Consider the following 18,685-nt stretch of genomic DNA (forward strand, 5'->3'; position numbering starts at 1 on the left):
AACGTACCTGGGCGAGGATCGCGGATCACGGGGTGCGGGGCGTGGGGGAGGCTGTGTGCAAAGGAGGGATGCGATTGGACGAGGCAGAGGGGAGAGGTTCTCGCCGTTCTCGGCTGTTGAGAGGCGAGTTGATTCCGCGCCACTTCGTTTCCGACTCGTGTCTGCGTAGCACGTATCCGAGGACTAAGCCGCAACGCCATCCTTTGTCTTTCGTTCATCTGCTAACTCAGCTAACTGTAAGTAGGACATATCTCTTAATTGCTCTTAATTCTCGTAACGCGCGTCCACGGGCCACGCTACCCTCGACCGAATCGCGGAAATCGAGTCGGTGCAAATAAGAAATCGAAGGATCTCTAGCCGATCATATTTTCCATCCTTTCGCGTCACTCTTCGATTTGGAAATTTAAGCGTGTTGGCTCGTTGCTCGATGGTTTAAACATTGATTGTCGCGAGGATCGGCGGGGTTTCTCTGATTTCTTGCACGTAATCGTTGGAATGTAATGACAGCCCACCGTGACGCGAAACTGTGCAATGATTCATCGGTAACCGTTGATCAACGATTGCTGCGATTGGCGGTTGCGTGCCGCGTTCCTGCGTTGTGCCGGTTTTTAGGTTAGAGATCGGCGAGGTGTAGGAATCAGGCGTAGATGCCGATTCGGTAGATTCGTGGTTTGTCGGCTTCGAACTGCGCAATTGTGTCTTTAAGGCGCAGTTTATACAATGTTTCCTTCGTTTAACGTTCGTGGGGTGGTTAATTTCGCACATGGTTCGACGAATCCGTGGTGCGAAGAAAATGTCTGAAGCTGTTGGTCGCGGGATATGCTACATCCGGTCGAACTTTTTACTTCTCAAATAACGGGACTCTTCGTGATAATTTTTTAAATTTAACGGACACAGCTAAATCTAACTTAAACCAGCAAATGTACGTATGCAAAAACGACCATGTAAGTGGTAGTTATGCGAGTTATGAGTCATGCGACCGCAGTTTAATGGAATCGTTAACCTACGTTTCGTGCGAAATATCTTTTCGCCCATAATAGAACGTGTCAATTCGGAACTCGCGAAAATACGCGAGATGGCATGGCTTCTTCTCCTCTTGCACTTCAAGGTTATATCTCGGTTTGCAGAGCTGGCAATTTCTGAATTTTAATTGAAAAATTACATGCTTCTGTCTTTCCCCTGCTAATTTTCGTATCAAAGCGTCTTAGAGAATATAATATGTTCGAGCTTTTAGCACCACTGTTTATTACCGTTTTCTATCCGCATTACTATCGACCTCACTTTCAGGGCTTCGGTAATACCGTATTACATCATTGTGGTTCTTCTTCCCGCACGAAACGATCATTACTTGCAGTGACTATTGATTTTCATGTACTTCTTGAAAGAAATAATCATAACGGTTATTTTAAAAATGTCGAATAGGATAGAATATATCAAAACACACATTTTTTATTTATTTATTCCTCTGATATATACCATGAGATACAGAAGGGATTCGTTGGTATATTCGGAAAAATGGACAAGTATATCTGTGTAGATGCACATATGTGTATTACAGCAACGAATCGATTCCTCATTAACATAATAGAACGCTCGAGGCTAATTAGTGCGTGAATGTGAATCGATCGGTCCAATTTTCGTTGAGCGCCTAGTCGGAAAAGATCTGAGCTCCACAATCTCGTTTCCTGTTAATCCTCGGCGTTACGCAATTTTCCAACCCCGTCGGTTCGCCTTGGTTCCACGTCCTATTCAACCATTCGAAATTGTATCGAATATGCAAATCCCAGGGCGCGATGCATCGGATTTCCGTCCCGGGAATTCTGTCAAAAGTAAATTGACAGATTACGGTCAGACTACGGTACAGTGAAACGAGTGGGTGCAGTCTGATTACGTAAGGCCAGGGATGTCCAGCGGTTCTCAAACTCCTCGCTTCAAAAGGAATCTCAGTGGAAGCGCCTATTCGTACACGGACACACTTCACCCGCTTATATTCTTTTCGTTACACCCAAAGTCGGCTTTTAAACACATAGAATTAGCATATTAAACCGCAGCGAGATTTCTGTGTCTCGTCTCGTGTCAGTTTATTAAAATCAAATTAGCAGGGTTCCCTAATAGAGCATAGTCACGAACAGCCTCTCGTAACCATAATCAAATTTAACGAACTCATTATCAGTGCCTCGATCTTGCAAGATTTACCGACCGATCGAGGTTACCGGGCGGCCGAAAATTTTTCCACCAATTAAGTATTCGCTGCTTCCAACGGTTTCCAAGAGAGGGCTGTCGGCGGAATTCGGCGGCGGCGCGGGGGGGGGGGGGGCTGTTGGAAACTGATTTATCGTCGATCGAAACGTATGCAAAGCAGGCTCCTTATTAGCAAAGATAGGCTCATCGATGCGTTTCTTGGGAGGAACCTCGTTAGGAGACCGGAGATTCGTTTGAGCGGCGCGTGCATGCGTTATGGCGGTTTGGTAATTCAAAACGGAAATTGATAGTTGGCGGTCTCCCCCGATTCAGGGGTGGGGGGAGGGGGCGAGAGGGGTTTTGCGTGCAAGGAACGCGTCGTCGTCGTCGTCGCGTGCGTCTAACCTGGCTGGATATGTGTGCGCGCGCGCGCGTTTGTGCATGCACGTATGTATGCAGAACGGAATGCACGCCACGTCTGCCGTCGATGTTTCCCCTTTGATCGATTATTCGCGACATAACGCGTACCCAGTATCACTCTGCGACATTTAACTCCGTCTTCTTTTCCATCAAAGCACTTCTCAGTAGCAGCTGCTACACTGAGAATTATATTTTCCTTTCACACTTCCCTCTGACCTTTCACAATTTTCCTAGCGCGGGGGCATGAGGTATCAATGAAAATGCTGAAGATAAATTTAGAAGGACTCAGTGCAGCGATATCGGTCGGATAAAATAAACAGATTATTTTTAATCAGTAACGATCTTTCCACACCCTTTTTTTCTTGGGGAAAATGAAAGTGTGTACTTGAGACTGCTTTTAAAATTCGATCGAATAGTTCAAGTTCACACCATCCAAGTGTAAAGGTCTGACTGCTGTCTATTTGCGAGTTGCCGATTAACCTTCGGAAGGTTCTTTAATACTGTAGGTATATAAAAACGTGTGCATCGTGCACGTGCTATAATAATCTCTGGAAGGTTCTTACCTGGCTGTCTGTAGCGCATCCTAATAATTCACGACGCCTCGTTTCACCGATGCCACCGTAGGCTCTCCTTGACCTTAACGAAACGGGTGTGCAAGTAGCTGACTCTGGAACGTACATTAGAATTAAAAATATGACCCCTCTGTGTACTAAAGTGGCTTTTCGTGGAAAAGAACTGCTGCGTAGCATTCTTCTTAGAAAGACAACGCGCGACATTCCATGCGGGGAACATAATTCCTTCTTACGTTGAGATAATCAAGGTGTCCCGCTACTTTTCACAGCTGCGATGGTATTCAAGATATACAGATACCTTGTAGGGTGAAGTACTAGAATTTCATTGTACACGATGAAAATTTGAATTCGTTCACTTCAGGATCGGCGAAGGGGTGGAGAGATGTAAAATCTTGAGTGCAATAATAATTGGCGGGGACTATGCAGTTGCGCGTTAGCTTGAAAATATAAATGTGCCAACCCGTTGCGAGCAACAACTTGTTTGCCGTCTTCATTTAGATACACTATTTACACAATAAATCATACCGAACGGACTGCCAAAAGTTACGAAAACTAGATTAAACTTTGCTTAATATAATCTTGTCGCTTCCAAGAAACTTTGTATTAAAAATTGTTGGCCAAGACTTCTCATTCTGAACTGGTTTTATAAAAATATTTTGGGAAATATTTTACAGTGATCTGTTGCAGAGTTTAATAAGTAGCTTGTACCGATATCGAGGGTGTTCCGTTGGTAAACTCCTCGTTTACCGACGGTTGCGTTCGGAATTACCACGCGATCCCAGTGGATGGTAAAGCAGTTTGTGACTATTTCCAACAGGTCGCTCCACTAGTCAATGGCCCACATTGAGCTCTATCCTAACTGGAGTGTGAACAGCTGTGGGGAGAAGTAGAGGCGACAGCGGTCCGAGAGAAATCGAAGATAGTGCGTGAATGTATCTTTGTTCTTCACTATCCTGTACTAAATTTGTGCGTAGTGGGGGTATAGACGCCAAGCGGTACGCCATGATCTTTGTTAGCATCAGTTACTTTTTTTTATTTTGCCATCATTATTGACAAGAATATTCGTTTTGGGATATGTTTCTAGTAAGACAGAGAAAGTCTGACCCTCCGCCATTGCTCTGTTCACACTTTAGTTAGGATAGAGCTGAATGATGGCCCCGTGGTCATTGGCCACAAATGACCAACAGTATTCTGCTAATTACTTATATAACTCCACACTCGTACTATAAGAATTCTTGAATTTTTCGCAATATAGTCGGCAAAGACATAACGGTTGACGATATTTAATTCTTAAACGCAAAGTGTAAGATGGCTCCTCGTTACATAGACCCACTCGCTCCTCGCGGAAGCTGCTGACACCGTTTGCTCGGAATTCGCATAATTCGCCTCGATTCCTTCGCCAAATTGGCGGAGCAGGCCTGAAACGATTGCATCCGGCGAGTCGCACTTGTCCGTTGCTCCATTTCCTACTCCGTTGCAACGAGACACCTCTGCATCACTTCGCCATCCTCCCAGTGGCATTCTCTCGTAAGAAAGAATTACACGCTTGATCATCGATAGCCTGAAAACCAAAGTCAAGTACCTCGAGCTACAAGCATCGCCTAATCGAGAACCTCGCGCGACTTCTCTGGATAAAAGGAAGAAGTAAACCGCGGGCAATCGGAGTAACGTAATATTTGCTGAGAAAACACGGTCCGCAAATATTAGCCGCACTCCAACGGAGTGTCGTGTGTTCGTACGATAATGTTATTTGCCAAACGTGACGTTCCTTTTAAATGGACCAGCCGTTTCGCCTATCCGCGAAGCGTCGCCGATTTGATTCCCGCTTCGAAGCGCAATTAGTAATTAGTCATTGGTAGGCTGCTAACCGTGACGAGGAGTGTGTGTGTGTAGTCCTTGGAAGCCGCCGTGTCTTGGCCTCCAACATCGTTCGTGTCCCACGATAGTTTGTACTCGAAATGTACTCTGTGCCCCTCGATTCTCTACGCGCAGATATCGCGCAGATATCGCGCAGTTTTCATGACTAGTGGATGGAATTTAATTGCTCCAGCCGCTAATCGGGGCCACCTACTTAAACTCTGCCGTTTGCTCTAGAGCTCGTTTCGCGGATTTATGAGCAAACGGCGAATAGGGGAGGAGGTCTCCGCGCTTGACACGTAGTTAGGCAGGTTTTTATTTATTCAAAGGAGATTGATAACGCAGTGGAACGATGTGTTATGCTGATCAAGTTTCTTTTATATTATTCTTATCATACGTCTTTTTACGGCGATAGAATACAAAGCGCTAAAGGCTGCCACACGACTATTGTAGGAATAGGAGGTCCCAATTTCCACGGATATTCGGGACCTCTCTTATGGGGCTTTCTGATCCCACGCTATGTACATTTCACGACCCCTCGAATTTGTATTCCAAAGGTGCTCCTCGCCGCGATTTCGAGCACCGTGCATGATTTCAGATTGCACGTTGCGCAATCTTTTTTCGCCAAGCCGCCGAGAGATTTAGCGAGTCGAATCGCCTTCTTTGCATTGGCTGCTCTGGAGGTTGCTCGTCAACACCCGCTGGAGCCGTTAATTAGCGACTGGTACCGCTGTTCCTCGTGGCCGACAGCAAACATTCGAGGACCAATTTTCTGCTGCACCGATTTCGTCGTTAATTCGACAGCTGCCGTCGTCACACCGCAGGCAAGACGGAGTCCGACGGAATAGAAATAATAACAGCCGATTTATTACGAAACGCAAAATCGTGCTGGGGAAAACCGAAGGTGGTGGCTATATCTAGCAAAGCTCGTCGATCGCAATCATCGATAGCAGATTTCAAGATTCTCAAGGGCTTTGAGGCCTTGTACGTGCACGGTTACGATAATTTTATCGCCGAGGAATTATTATTATTATTATTATTATTTGTTACGGGGCAAGCTGAATTTCTACAATAATGAATACAGTATCAGAAAAACAAGACATTTAACAGTAAAAAATTAAAGATGTCACGTTAGTTGATGACAATTTTCCGCAGATTCTGGGTTAGATTCTTGAAAGTTAGTATGGACCCACAGAAAAATTCTTTGCTAGTCGATCCTACAATTTGGCGAGTTCGCCCAGCTCGTCTTCTGAAAGATGAAGACAAGAAGATTCTTATCAATAACTTGCATGCTCTGTTAGATGGTAAAAATCGTTGTGCTCCTCCTGGGAACGTCGAGCGCTTTAAATTAAACGCGACACGATCAAGGGTGAGAAAGAATCGTATTTCGCAGTCGACTGCGACAAAATAAGGACAAATTGATTTGACTCGTTAGAAAATCGGTCACGGTAACTCCAGAGGGGAGAAAAGAATCGCCTGCCCCCGAGGCAAAGATACAAGTGGCCCACGAGTTGACCGACCAGCCAACAAAGCGCAACAATGGAAACAAAGTGTCTGCGTTTACCCTGGCGCGCGTTGTTCCTCCGCGTGTCGCTCTTTCATCCCCCAGGCCGTGCCTTTTCAGGGTAACGCGAAAAACTTGGAGGGAGGCGGCGAAGAGACGAATCGTTACTCTCCGCTTTCACCAGGGCTTAAAACTCGCCCCGAGAAACGCTGCTACGCGTAACGAGCTCTGCTTTGGAGATTCGACGAACAGCGGTGGAGAACAGAGAAAGCTTGGACCAGTGGAGGACAAAAGTTTGCTCTCATTCGCGTTTCATAATCCACTATTTGCCATTAAAAGCAGCAGAGACACGTGTGTAGGCTCTGGGTTAGCGAAACACCGAGCTGCACAGAATAGATTATTGCACGGGCAACCGTGTTTGCGATGCATTGACGGCTGACAGTAGGTGTATACGCGTCGGATGCACCGGTGCATACGCGCAACTGAACGAAGAAAATTACATCTTGCGGATCGTTCACACCTCTATCGTGCGATAAATAATCCTCGCATTTTCTGCCCGCCAGTCAGCGTCATGTTATTTATTTTTAAACGTTCGATTAAACTTTTGCTATCCTTCTCCATCGATTTTATTGCTTTTCTGCGTTGATCCTCTACGTATTAAGTATATGTACCTATAATGCGACACGCTTTCGCGTCACTCAGTTAGTTGCTCTTTGACTCGCGCGCGACCCGCGCCGTATGATTCGAAAAATTCTCGTAACCCAAAGAAAGTGTCAATCCCCCCGCCCGAAGCTCTCAATTGCCCGCGAAAAATTTAGAAAGTCTCAGAGCCCAGCTGCCGTGGTACTCGCGTGACCGATCGAACTTATGCATAATCGCCGCGTTGCCAGCGCTCTGCAAGGACCAAAGGTGGTTCGGTCAGCGGTCGCGCTAATGCGAGCCATTGTCTGCCGAGGCGGAGTTTAAACGTCACACGTTTCGTGGCAGGGTGGAAAACTGCGACGATCCAAGCAGCAGGCCTACCCGCGACGGACGGACGCACGCACGCACGCACGCCCGTCCGTGCGCGCGTGATTTTCCACGCGGTGCGCGGAGGCTGGGGCCTGGTGTGGGTGTACGGTGTGCGTGCTATCGACCGGGGTATCCTTCCGTGCTGGACGACCGTGCCCCACCCTGCAGCCGGCTAGCTCGCCAAGGATAGAGCGATATACGCGGCGTGCAGAACGGAAGACAGCCGACCAGCCCGTACCCCTCGAGAGGAAGGGAGAGGGTCGCGAGCGACGTAGTTGGAAACGGCGAAAAAAGCGAGATGGATTTAGACGCGGAGGTAAAAGCGGGCCGGGAGGGGATCCCTGAAACGGGGAAAGTCGCGCCGGGAGAGGGAGAGAGAAGGAGGCGGTGTGACAGAGATAAAGCCGACGAGGAAGAGAGACGGCGGATCCATCCGAGTAGGGGGGAGAGGCCGCGAGAGAGACGGACAGCGAGGCGGTGAAAGAGAGATCATGCCACGCAGAAATGCCTCCTGCTTAGTGATAGCGTAGAGACTGTAGTGCTCGCATCTCACGCACCCCAGGTCGTGACATTTCTACGGTAACACTGGTTAATTGCGCGCGTTAACACGCGTCGCGTACAAGTACGCGGGACTTACGCAAGGATAGAGAGGAGGAGAAGCACGTAACCCGCGGCTACTGAGTCGGAGGACACGCGAGATAAGTACCTGCGAGGAACAGGGGCCGGGACACTTCGTCGCGAGAGGGAAAACAGCGGAGGTTTTTTGTTTTTTGTCCACCGATCGTCGGAATTCTTTTTCGTTGCCCGATACACGGTAAGTGGAGGACAAGGAGGGGGATGTAAGTAGGTTCGCGGTTGCACTGGCTGCTTCTGCTACGAGCAATGTATTTTTCTTTTCGGTGGAGTAGTATTCGATACCGACTCAGGCTCCCTTTGACTTTCGCCCGCGAACTGGAAATACACGGCGCGGCGCGGCGCGGCGCGGCGATAATAGCACGCGGGACGCATTGATCGCGATTACTGACTCGCTACGGCGGCAGCCAGCCCCCCCTTCCATGGTCTCACCTGTTCCCTCGATCTTTCTTTCTCCATTCTTTCCATTGGTTTTATCCCGCTCGAGGGTCACGCTTCGGCGATCCCCGGCTGATGTAATCGCGCTCGCGTCAATTTTCCGATCGCTCGGGGCACGGGCGAGAGCGCCTCGCGATGTCCTTCGGGTACTTCCCTAGTCAGTCGAAAGTGCAACCGGAAGTGGACTGCTCAAAAACCATTTTAATACACACTTGCTCTAAGAATAATTATTTCTGTAACAATCTATCCAAGTGTCTTGTGATTTACATCCTACGAGTCGTTTTGAGCAGTGCACGAGAGATTCAGGATAAAAATGAGGGAAAGAGACCGACGATCGGGTTGTTTGACAATTATCAGGCAACAAGGATATTTCAACGAAGGGTGCGTCCAAGGACGACCGGCGGAAGTGGTTTCAAGTGGACACGATACGTACAAAGATACACTTATTCCGTCCATCTTGCCACGAGCGAGGTCCTCGAAGAGGACCATCCGCCTCGAGGGTGAATCCTCCTCTTCCGGGTGGTGTTCTGCCGCTACCTCATCCGGGGTCGCTGGTCGAGGGGGACTGGAGAGGAAAGAGAAGAGGTGAAGTTTGATAGGAGGTTCGCGCGCGCTCTCTCCGTTCTTCCTCTCTTGCTGTGTCTCTCGCTGGGGCGTCGTCATCGTCGCCGTCGACGTCGCCGTCATGGGCGGATGTACTTCGAAGGATACCACCTCGGCCGACGAGTACGTATCCGCCGGAACAGTGGCTGTGCGAGCAGAATTTTCATCGTCTTTCCAGCTGGCACGCCGCGCCGTCTGCTTTTGGCTTTTCAGGATTTCTATTGTTGGTTGGGTTGCGAGTTTAGGGAGGAGATGGTTAGGCGAGGATCGAGTTGTTTGAAATCTGGTGATTTCTATTTGTAAGTGGAAGGGTACGAAGCTTTGTGGATTACTGCTAGCTAGCTACTGCGATTGCAACTTTCGTTTCTTATACCGAAGCTTTACCACCTTAAGTTGAACATGAAAAGGAGCTTCGACGAGTGTGTACTCGGCGTTTATAGTAGCTAGGGGTACAACCCCTGTTCGTTCACACAAAAGGGTTAGCCCTTCGCCCTTACGTTGGGGCGTGGACGGGAAGCAGGTCAGCTGAAAAATTTTATTTGCATTTCGCACGATACGTCGGGCAGATTTATCGACAGATAGAAAACATTTAGATATTAAGTCGACAACCCTGGGAGGACAAAAAGGCTCCCTCGTGAAGAGTCATCCCAGGATCAGGTGACCCCCACTCTTCCCTATTAATATCTACTTATCGCCGCACGCAACGTTACAGAAGCTTAAAAGAAACGGTGCAACGGTTAATCCGAGCCACGGGTTCGATTCTTTGATGGCTGTTCTGAATCGTTAAGATCGTGGAAATTGAAAGGATTTGTACGACAGGAAGCTCGGACGCGATGAGAGCGTGTCCTACCGATCGATGACGTTCGTAAGCTCTCGTCGATCGATGCAGATTAAAAGAAAGAGAGAAAGGGAGAAGTGGATAAATGGTCTGTGTAACAGTTCGTGTCGCTTGTAAATAGACTCCGTAAGCCGGGGATACGATAATCGAGGCGTAATCGTGGACAATGGGCGTGTGCATGGGCATATGCGAGGCGTCGGACGAGACGATCGTCGAGGACGAGTACGTATTTGCCACTCTGCTCTCTGTTAAAAGCCGTCGGAGGTGGTCCGCGAAGTACATTTTCGCTCGAGCTTAACTATCCTTCCCTCCGATTCAAATAAGAATGGCAACAACTCGGCAAGAGGAGCGAGGAAACGTACACGGTGGCTCGAATGGCAATTATTATCCTCCGATCCCTCTTCACTCGCACCGTCCATCAGAAAGAGATCTATGTATTCTTCTTCGTTAAGCATGAAATTGCTACTTCCAACATCCTCAGACTCAGACTTATATCTCATCTTCCCCGTCAGAGTTTTCTAAAGTTTTTAATTATTAAACTGCTTTACTTGATAGCCAGTTCTGGCAGCAAGTTAAGTTCCCTGTTAAGTTCGAGCGAAGTGCCTCGTGCATCATCCGAAGGAGTGCATCAACGATGAGACGACACGCCAGCACCACTGATCGCACGATCGATGTGCTGCTCAAACCAATTAGAGAATCACTCGAACGACTCTGCCACGTCTGTGTCGTGTATCGGCGCGATCAGAATCGGTCCTCTGATTGATTTGAGCGGTCCATCCCGCACCTTCTTGTTGGCACCTTACTGATATCACTTGCGTTGGATGAGGCTCGTTCAATAATCTATTTCTCGTCGAGACCCACGAAACTCGAATAACGATCAATCCTTCTGAAAAGCACGCGCCTCTGAGGGCGGCAGATTCGATCGTTCGTCGACGAGTTGCCAATGCTCGGGCCGCTTAAGTTGCTCAATGTCCTGGGCACCTCGAAGGAAGCCCTGACAAGGTGCTTTGCCCGATATCGTCTCCTCGACCGTTCTGTCGTTGTCCAAACGTAAGTAATGCAAGGATACGGCCGATCTCTATGTACCTAAAACCTTTGTAAACGCGAACCTCGGGAAAGTTAGGTGCAGCGTCGTTATGCTAGGCACTATAGGGCTGCTCTGTGATCTCAGAGGCGTCGTGCAAGGATATCGGAAACAGATAGGTATTCCGAGACACTTTTGTAGGGCTAGTGTACAAAGTATTTAAAAGCAAATTCACCTGAAAAGGGATCTTAACATCTTTCATGTTCCACTTTGATTTTAAATACTGGCAGCAGTAGTCAACGCATTGTTTTACTGTTCAACTCCACAGACACGTCGAGCACAAGTTTCATTGCTTTCATAGATTAGTCAAACTAATCTTGAGGACTGTAAAAGTATGTACCTACTCTAGATGGGAACTTTGTATTTTGCTCCCTCGGCATTAGACGTTAAACCCGCTGATAGTATATCGAGTTCGGTAATTGTAACGGAATCTTCACAAATCATAGTGTATCATTCTTGATAACGCGCAATCGTCTGGTCGCGACTATCGGTGTCGATAATCTAATTCAAATAACAAGGGCAAACAGGCGCAGAACACTCGCGATAAGATGCCTCGATAAGGGGAGCCGAGAGAGTTTGCCGTGAAACATCGCATTTCTTAACAATTCGATCAATTCTCAGCACACTGGCGAAATATGAGGATTATCGTGCACTTGGTCGCACGGGGAAGAAGGCTAATTCCCTTTTTAGGGATTTATCTATTGTTCACATGGCTCACGTAAAATACAATTAACAATAAATCTGGTTCATCTCGATTAACTAGGCACACTATTAAATAGGAATTTCTTACTCTTTTATAAAGACCAAGGAGGGGGGTGGGAAGGTTTCATTAATATTCCGGGGAAAACGTTATCACAGTTTGTCCTCAGTTTCTAAAATTTCAAGCAAATGCGTTAGTGTAAAACACACTTCCCGATGTTTACCCTCGTTCTCTGCAGAGCAACCTGCATATGAGATCTCTTTAAATTTCCTTTGCAGCAAGGAGAACAGCAATATGGTAGACCAGGCAGTTCTGGACAAGCTCGAGGCTGGCTATGCCAAATTGGCGGCCTCTGATAGCAAGTCATTGCTGAAGAAGTATCTGACCAAGGAGGTGTTCGACCAGCTGAAGACGAAGAAGACCTCCTTCGGCTCCACTCTGCTCGATGTGATCCAGTCTGGTTTGGAGAACCATGACTCTGGCGTAGGCATATACGCCCCTGATGCTGAGTCCTACACAGTCTTCGCTGATCTCTTCGACCCCATCATCGAGGACTACCATAATGGCTTTAAGAAGACCGACAAGCATCCTCCCAAGGACTTCGGTGATGTCGACACTCTTGGAAACCTTGACCCTGCCGTTAGTATTAATATTGATTGCTCTTGCACTTCTGTGCACGTGTATAGGGATCTGATAAAGTTTCAAGGATGATAGGGATACATTGCGTCTTCTCATGTGTTTAGGGTGAATTCATCGTGTCCACCCGCGTGAGATGCGGGCGTTCAATGGAAGGCTACCCGTTCAACCCCTGCCTGACGGAAGCTCAGTACAAAGAGATGGAGGAGAAAGTGTCCAGCACTCTGTCCGGCATGGAGGGTGAACTGAAGGGTACCTTCTACCCTCTGACTGGCATGAGCAAGGAAGTCCAGCAAAAATTGATCGACGACCACTTCCTCTTCAAGGAGGGCGACCGATTCTTGCAGGCCGCCAACGCTTGCCGCTTCTGGCCCACCGGCCGTGGTATCTACCACAACGACGCCAAGACCTTCCTGGTCTGGTGCAACGAGGAGGATCATCTCCGTATCATCTCGATGCAGATGGGCGGTGATCTTGGACAGGTGAAGATTAAATCCTCTATTGTACCTCTGTCAAGTGAAGAATTGCTATCCACAACTAAAAACACATTTTTCATGGTATCATCGTAGGTGTACCGTCGCCTAGTGTCCGCCGTCAACGAGATCGAGAAGCGAGTCCCGTTCTCCCACAACGACCGTCTTGGTTTCCTCACCTTCTGCCCAACGAATCTGGGCACCACGGTGCGCGCCTCCGTGCACATCAAGGTGCCGAAGCTGGCCGCCAACAGGGACAAGCTGGAGGAGATCGCCAGCAAGTTCAACTTGCAGGTCCGCGGCACTCGTGGCGAGCACACCGAGGCCGAGGGTGGCGTCTACGACATTTCCAACAAGCGACGCCTCGGTCTCACCGAGTACCAGGCTGTGAAGGAGATGCACGACGGGATCGCCGAGCTGATCAAGATCGAGAAGACCCTTTAAAGCGGCCACCGGCACGCGCAACCGTTCCCCTCCTCTTAATCGCCCTTTAGACCGTTCTTGACGCATCGAGGACCCTACGACGTTTCCACCCTGTGCAAGGGTCGCTGAACCAAAAAGAAGCTCCGCGGCTTATACAGCGCGACGTCGGAGTCGGAGAGAACGATTTGCTTCTAGAAGCAATTTCTAAAAAGAGAACGGGGCATTTCCATCCACATTGCATCGTGGAACTAAAGAAACAAAAAATGGGGGCAGCTTTTGCCCTGCAATTCTCTTAGATACGCGTACCCTTTCGGCCCTCGATGCGCCGAGACCTCTGCGCAACTATACAAGCGGGTCCTTAGAGTTCCAAATTAACGGCGGACGCTGTGCTCGTTATCGAGAAGAATTTCAGAAATCGAGTCCACAGAACGGAGGTGGTGGTTAAACACTTTGTGTTTTCTATAATCTGAAATTCTTGTCGCTAATGAATCGCTTCTGCTCGCTCCCCTAGTCTCCACAGGTCTCTTCTTCTCCTTTACACCAGTTACGATTACTATTTCTATTATTATTATTACTACTACTATTATGTTTACTCTTATTAATACAACTACTACTACTATTATTATTATTATTATTATTATTATTACAATATCGTTATGATTATTGTTGTTATTATTATTATTATTATTATTATTATTACTATTATTGCCTCTTACGTTGACTCAAGTTCCTTACTATCCGTACGCAAAAAAAGACCCGCAGAGGTGAGAGATAAACGCGAGCAGCTTGTATTATGCGCCAATACAACGTGCATTATATGTTCAGCAGTATTTTTTTCCTGATTTCGATGCACCCTGGTTTTTTTTCATTTTATTTTTTTTCTAAGGACATGTACTATCCAGCATGTAGAGAAATACACGCAGTATTCTTTCATGTTTCTCTATCCTTATTGTTTCTACTGTTTTCCTGCTTTTAGTGGTCGTCGGTTGCAAGTATTGACTATCCGTAGTCGTCCGCTTGAAGAAGCAAAGGATACTGTCCCTTGACAACCTCGAGGACGGCTTGGATTATTGTGCGATTTCAACGGAAGTCTGTCGATTCTTTTTGCTGCGCATAACGCGGAGCTGGTTTCTTCTCGATAACGGGACAAGCTTATCTCGTGCTCGATACGAATTGTAAAGGAGAAATTTCTATCGAATTGCAAAACACTTGGATAATTACATTTACTTAGGGTACGTTTATGTCGGAGCTGCGATAATAGCGAAGAAAGAGAAATATTTCTTTCTCGACGCTTTTATCGTTGGTTATCTATATAGTCATCTCGCTCTTATCGTCGCTTTGATCGTTTATCGCAGCTGCAACATAAACGTACCCTAAACGTCTGGGCGGATCGGCGCTCTGAATGATTCAGAGCCCTCTCGGATATTAATAATGAAACGGTAAAGAGTTTGCAATTTCTGAGTTTCTTAATGGAAAGAATTCGGTTCAAGTCTCTTTTGCTGGGAGATTGAAACGACTGGACTTTGAGACCTTTCTGAATGTTGATTCAATAGTCGCGATAAGGGGACCGTTTTAATGGGAAATTGGGAATCGTTCGACGTCTAAATCTAGCACGCGAGGAGAGGAGTAATGTCTCCGGCATCGTAATGTCGGTTTCTAGCCTATGCACGGAAGGATGTTACTCGGGCGTTCTCATTCTCATTTTTTTAACCAAAAATACCATCTGCGACGGATACAGCACATCGAGTGCTGCAGCTGAGGAAGCAACCGCTTCGTTATCAGATGTACGAAGATACGATTTTAAGAAACTAATAAAACGACATACACATTATGTTCTCGGCAGTCCTTTCGACCTTCACCCCATTTAAATAGATTCTATATGATAATACTAACTCGAAAGATAACAGACAAGTTAGGATTAAAAGAAATAGCAATTTATTCTCTGCGATAGTTTAATTCTTTTTCTCTATTTATACTTTACATTGTTGTCGTAAAAGTGCATAAATTATTCTCTATAAATACTCCACTTATTGAGAAAACAAAGCCTTTGATACACTGCGTACGTAACTTATTCCCATGTCAGTACAAGTGATTGGCGAAGAACGTTATTTATTTACGAATCACTCATTAACATTTTATATATTACCGACCGCGGTCCCTACATTATCTCAGAAGTGGCTTTTGGGCCAGGAAATTCTCCCGAGTTAATAGGAATACATGATACTGGAGGAAGTGGCACGGCCGAACTGAGAGAGGGAGAGAGAAAGCGTAGGTGCGTGCGACAAGGAGGCAGATAGCTTTTGCGCCACTAGCTTTGGTTATGTGATCCTGCTACAGGAGCAGGAGTGCATAAGCAGATTTAGTGGCACGCCATCTATCTCTATCCCTGCGCGCAATATTCCTCTCACTCTCTCGCATAGCTCGACCGTGCCACTTCCTCCAGTATCATGTATTCCTATTAAATCAGGAGAATTTCCTGGTCAGAATAGCCAACTTAGGGACTTCTTGAGGATAATGTAGGGATCGCGGTCGGTAATGTAACCTATATAAAAGGCTTTTTTATTAGTAATTATGTATCGATTCGTAAATAAAACGCATACGAGTGATTACGGAACGTTGTCACAAGATTATATTCTCAGATCCACCTGTAGAAATTTATAAATCATTTTGAAAAGGTCGAGAATCCTTGAAGAAAGTGTACGTTCACTAAACGCGGCGGTAGACTTGTAACTCTGTCCAAAAACTCTTCGTAACTGCTTAATTGTAATCTGAATCGTTACAACTATCGTGTGGGAAAGTAGTCAAGGGTCCATACTTCAGGATGAAACTGCAAAAGTTGATAAATTACATCTAGAAACTGTACTAACAATCGACGAAGCTTGAATGTTTACGTAGGACCGCGGCATCGTTCTCGTCATCGTCTCAGAGAACCGTTAATAACTAATTAATTATAAGCACAATCTGCGCAAAGACCACATAGGAAAATAGCCAAGGGTCTATTCTTTGAGAGGCGACTCTAAAAGTTCATAAAATATTCGCAGGAAATGAGAAATTAGTGAATTTCCAGTGACTGCGTAATATTTCTATCTCCCTCCTTGTCGCGCACACTAGCGCTCTCTCTCGCACGCTCCACCTATCTCCCTCCTTGTCGCACACGCTAGCGCTCTCTCTCGCACAGCTCGGCCGTGCCACCTCTTTTAGTATCATGTGCTCCTATTAACTCGGGCGAATTTCCTGGTCCAAACAGCCAACTCGGGGATAATGTAGGGATCGCGGTCGGTAATGTAACACATATAAAAGGCTTTTTTATTAGTAACTATGTATCGATTCGTAAATAAAACGCATACGAGTGATTACTGAACGTTGTCACAACACTATAGTCTCAAATCCAGCTGTACAAAAGTATAAATCATTTTGAAAAGATCGAAAATCCTTAAACAAAGTATGCATTCACTAACCGCGGCGAGAGACTTGTATCTCTGTCCAAAAACTCTTCATAGCTGCTTAATTGTAATCGGAATCATTACAACTATCACGTAGGAAAGTAGCCAAGGGTCCATACTGTAAGATGAAACTGCAAAAGTTGATAAATTACATCTAGAAAATGCACCAACAATCGACGAAGCTTGAGTGCCTACATAGGACGGGGCCATTGTTCTCGTCATCGTCTCAAAGAACCGTTAATAACTAATTAATTGTAATCAAAATCTGCGCAACGATCACATAGGAAAGTAGCCAAGGGTCTATTCTTTACGAGGCGACTCTAAAAGTTCATAAAATATTCGCAGGAAATGAGAAATTAGTGAATTTCCAGTGACTGCGTAATATTTCTATCTCCCTCCTTGTCGCACACTATTCCTTTCTCTCTCGTTCAGCTCAGCCGTGCCACCTCTTTTAGTATCATGTATTCCTATTAACTCGGCGAATTTCCTGGTCCAAACAGCACACTCGGGAACTTCTTGTGGATAATGTAGGGATCGCGGTGGGTAATCTAACCTATATAAAAGGCTTTTTTATTAGTAACTATGTATCGATTCGTAAATAAAACGCATACGAGTGATTACTGAACGTTGTCACAACACTATAGTCTCAAATCCAGCTGTACAAATGTATAAATCATTTTGAAAAGATCGAAAATCCTTGAACAAAGTATGCATTCACTAACCGCGGCGAGAGACTGCTAACTCTGTCCAAAACCACTTCATAGCTGCTTAATTGTAATCGGAATCATTACAACTATCACGTAGGAAAGTAGCCAAGGGTCCATACTGCAAGATGAAACTGCAAAAGTTGATAAATTACATCTAGAAACTGTACTAACAATCGACGAAGCTTGAGTGCCTACATAGGACCGCGGCGAGAGACTGGTAACTCTGTCCAAAACCACTTCATAGCTGCTTAATTGTAATCGGAATCATTACAACTATCACGTAGGAAAGTAGCCAAGGGTCCATACTGCAAGATGAAACTGCAAAAGTTGAGAAATTACATCTAGAAACTGTACTAACAATCGACGAAGCTTGAATGCCTACATAGGACCGCGCCATTGTTCTCGTCATCGTCTCAAAGAACCGTTAATAACTAATTAATTGTAATCAAAATCTGCGCAAAGACAACATAGGAAAGTAGCCAAGGGTCTATTCTTTGAGAGGCGACTCTAAAAGTTCATAAAATATGTGCAGGAAATGAGAAATTCGTGAATTTCCAGTGACTGCGTAATAATTCTATCTCCCTCCTTGTCGCGCACACTAGCGCTCTCTCTCGCACGCTCCACCTATCTCCCTCCTTGTCGCACACGCTAGCGCTCTCTCTCGCACAGCTCGGCCGTGCCACCTCTTTTAGTATCATGTGCTCCTATTAACTCGGGCGAATTTCCTGGTCCAAACAGCCAACTCGGGGATAATGTAGGGATCGCGGTCGGTAATGTAACCTATATAAAAGGCTTTTTTATTAGTAACTATGTATCGATTCGTAAATAAAACGCATACGAGTGATTACTGAACGTTGTGACAAGACTATATTGTCAGATCCACCTGTAGAAATTTATAAATCATTTTGAAAAGATCGAAAATCCTTGAACAAAGTATGCATTCACTAACCGCGGCGAGAGACTGCTAATTCTGTCCAAAACCACTTCATAGCTGCTTAATTGTAATCGGAATCATTACAACTATCACGTAGGAAAGTAGCCAAGGGTCCATACTGCAAGATGAAACTGCAAAAGTTGATAAATTACATCTAGAAACTGTACTAACAATCGACGAAGCTTGAGTGCCTACATAGGACCGCGGCGAGAGACTGGTAACTCTGTC

At 46.2% G+C, this 18,685-nt stretch overlaps 1 protein-coding gene across 2 annotated transcripts; it reads left to right on the forward strand.

Moving 5' to 3' along the window:
* Positions 1–76: 76 nt before the first annotated feature.
* On the forward strand, positions 77–14,306 carry Argk1 (Arginine kinase 1). Of its 2 annotated transcripts, none has more exons than XM_076821943.1 (4): positions 77–236; positions 12,120–12,480; positions 12,585–12,959; positions 13,047–14,306. In XM_076821943.1, exons 2-4 carry the CDS (start codon positions 12,136–12,138, stop codon positions 13,392–13,394), a joined length of 1,068 nt encoding a protein of 355 aa, XP_076678058.1. In that variant the 5' UTR covers positions 77–236; positions 12,120–12,135; the 3' UTR covers positions 13,395–14,306. The 2 variants fall into 2 exon arrangements, with proteins under 2 accessions (XP_076678058.1, XP_076678057.1); XM_076821942.1 differs by lacking the exon at positions 77–236 and adding an exon at positions 9,070–9,342.
* Positions 14,307–18,685: the final 4,379 nt, after the last annotated feature.

This window comes from Andrena cerasifolii, chromosome 10, assembly GCF_050908995.1.
Source record: "Andrena cerasifolii isolate SP2316 chromosome 10, iyAndCera1_principal, whole genome shotgun sequence".
Taxonomy (NCBI): domain Eukaryota; kingdom Metazoa; phylum Arthropoda; class Insecta; order Hymenoptera; family Andrenidae; genus Andrena; species Andrena cerasifolii.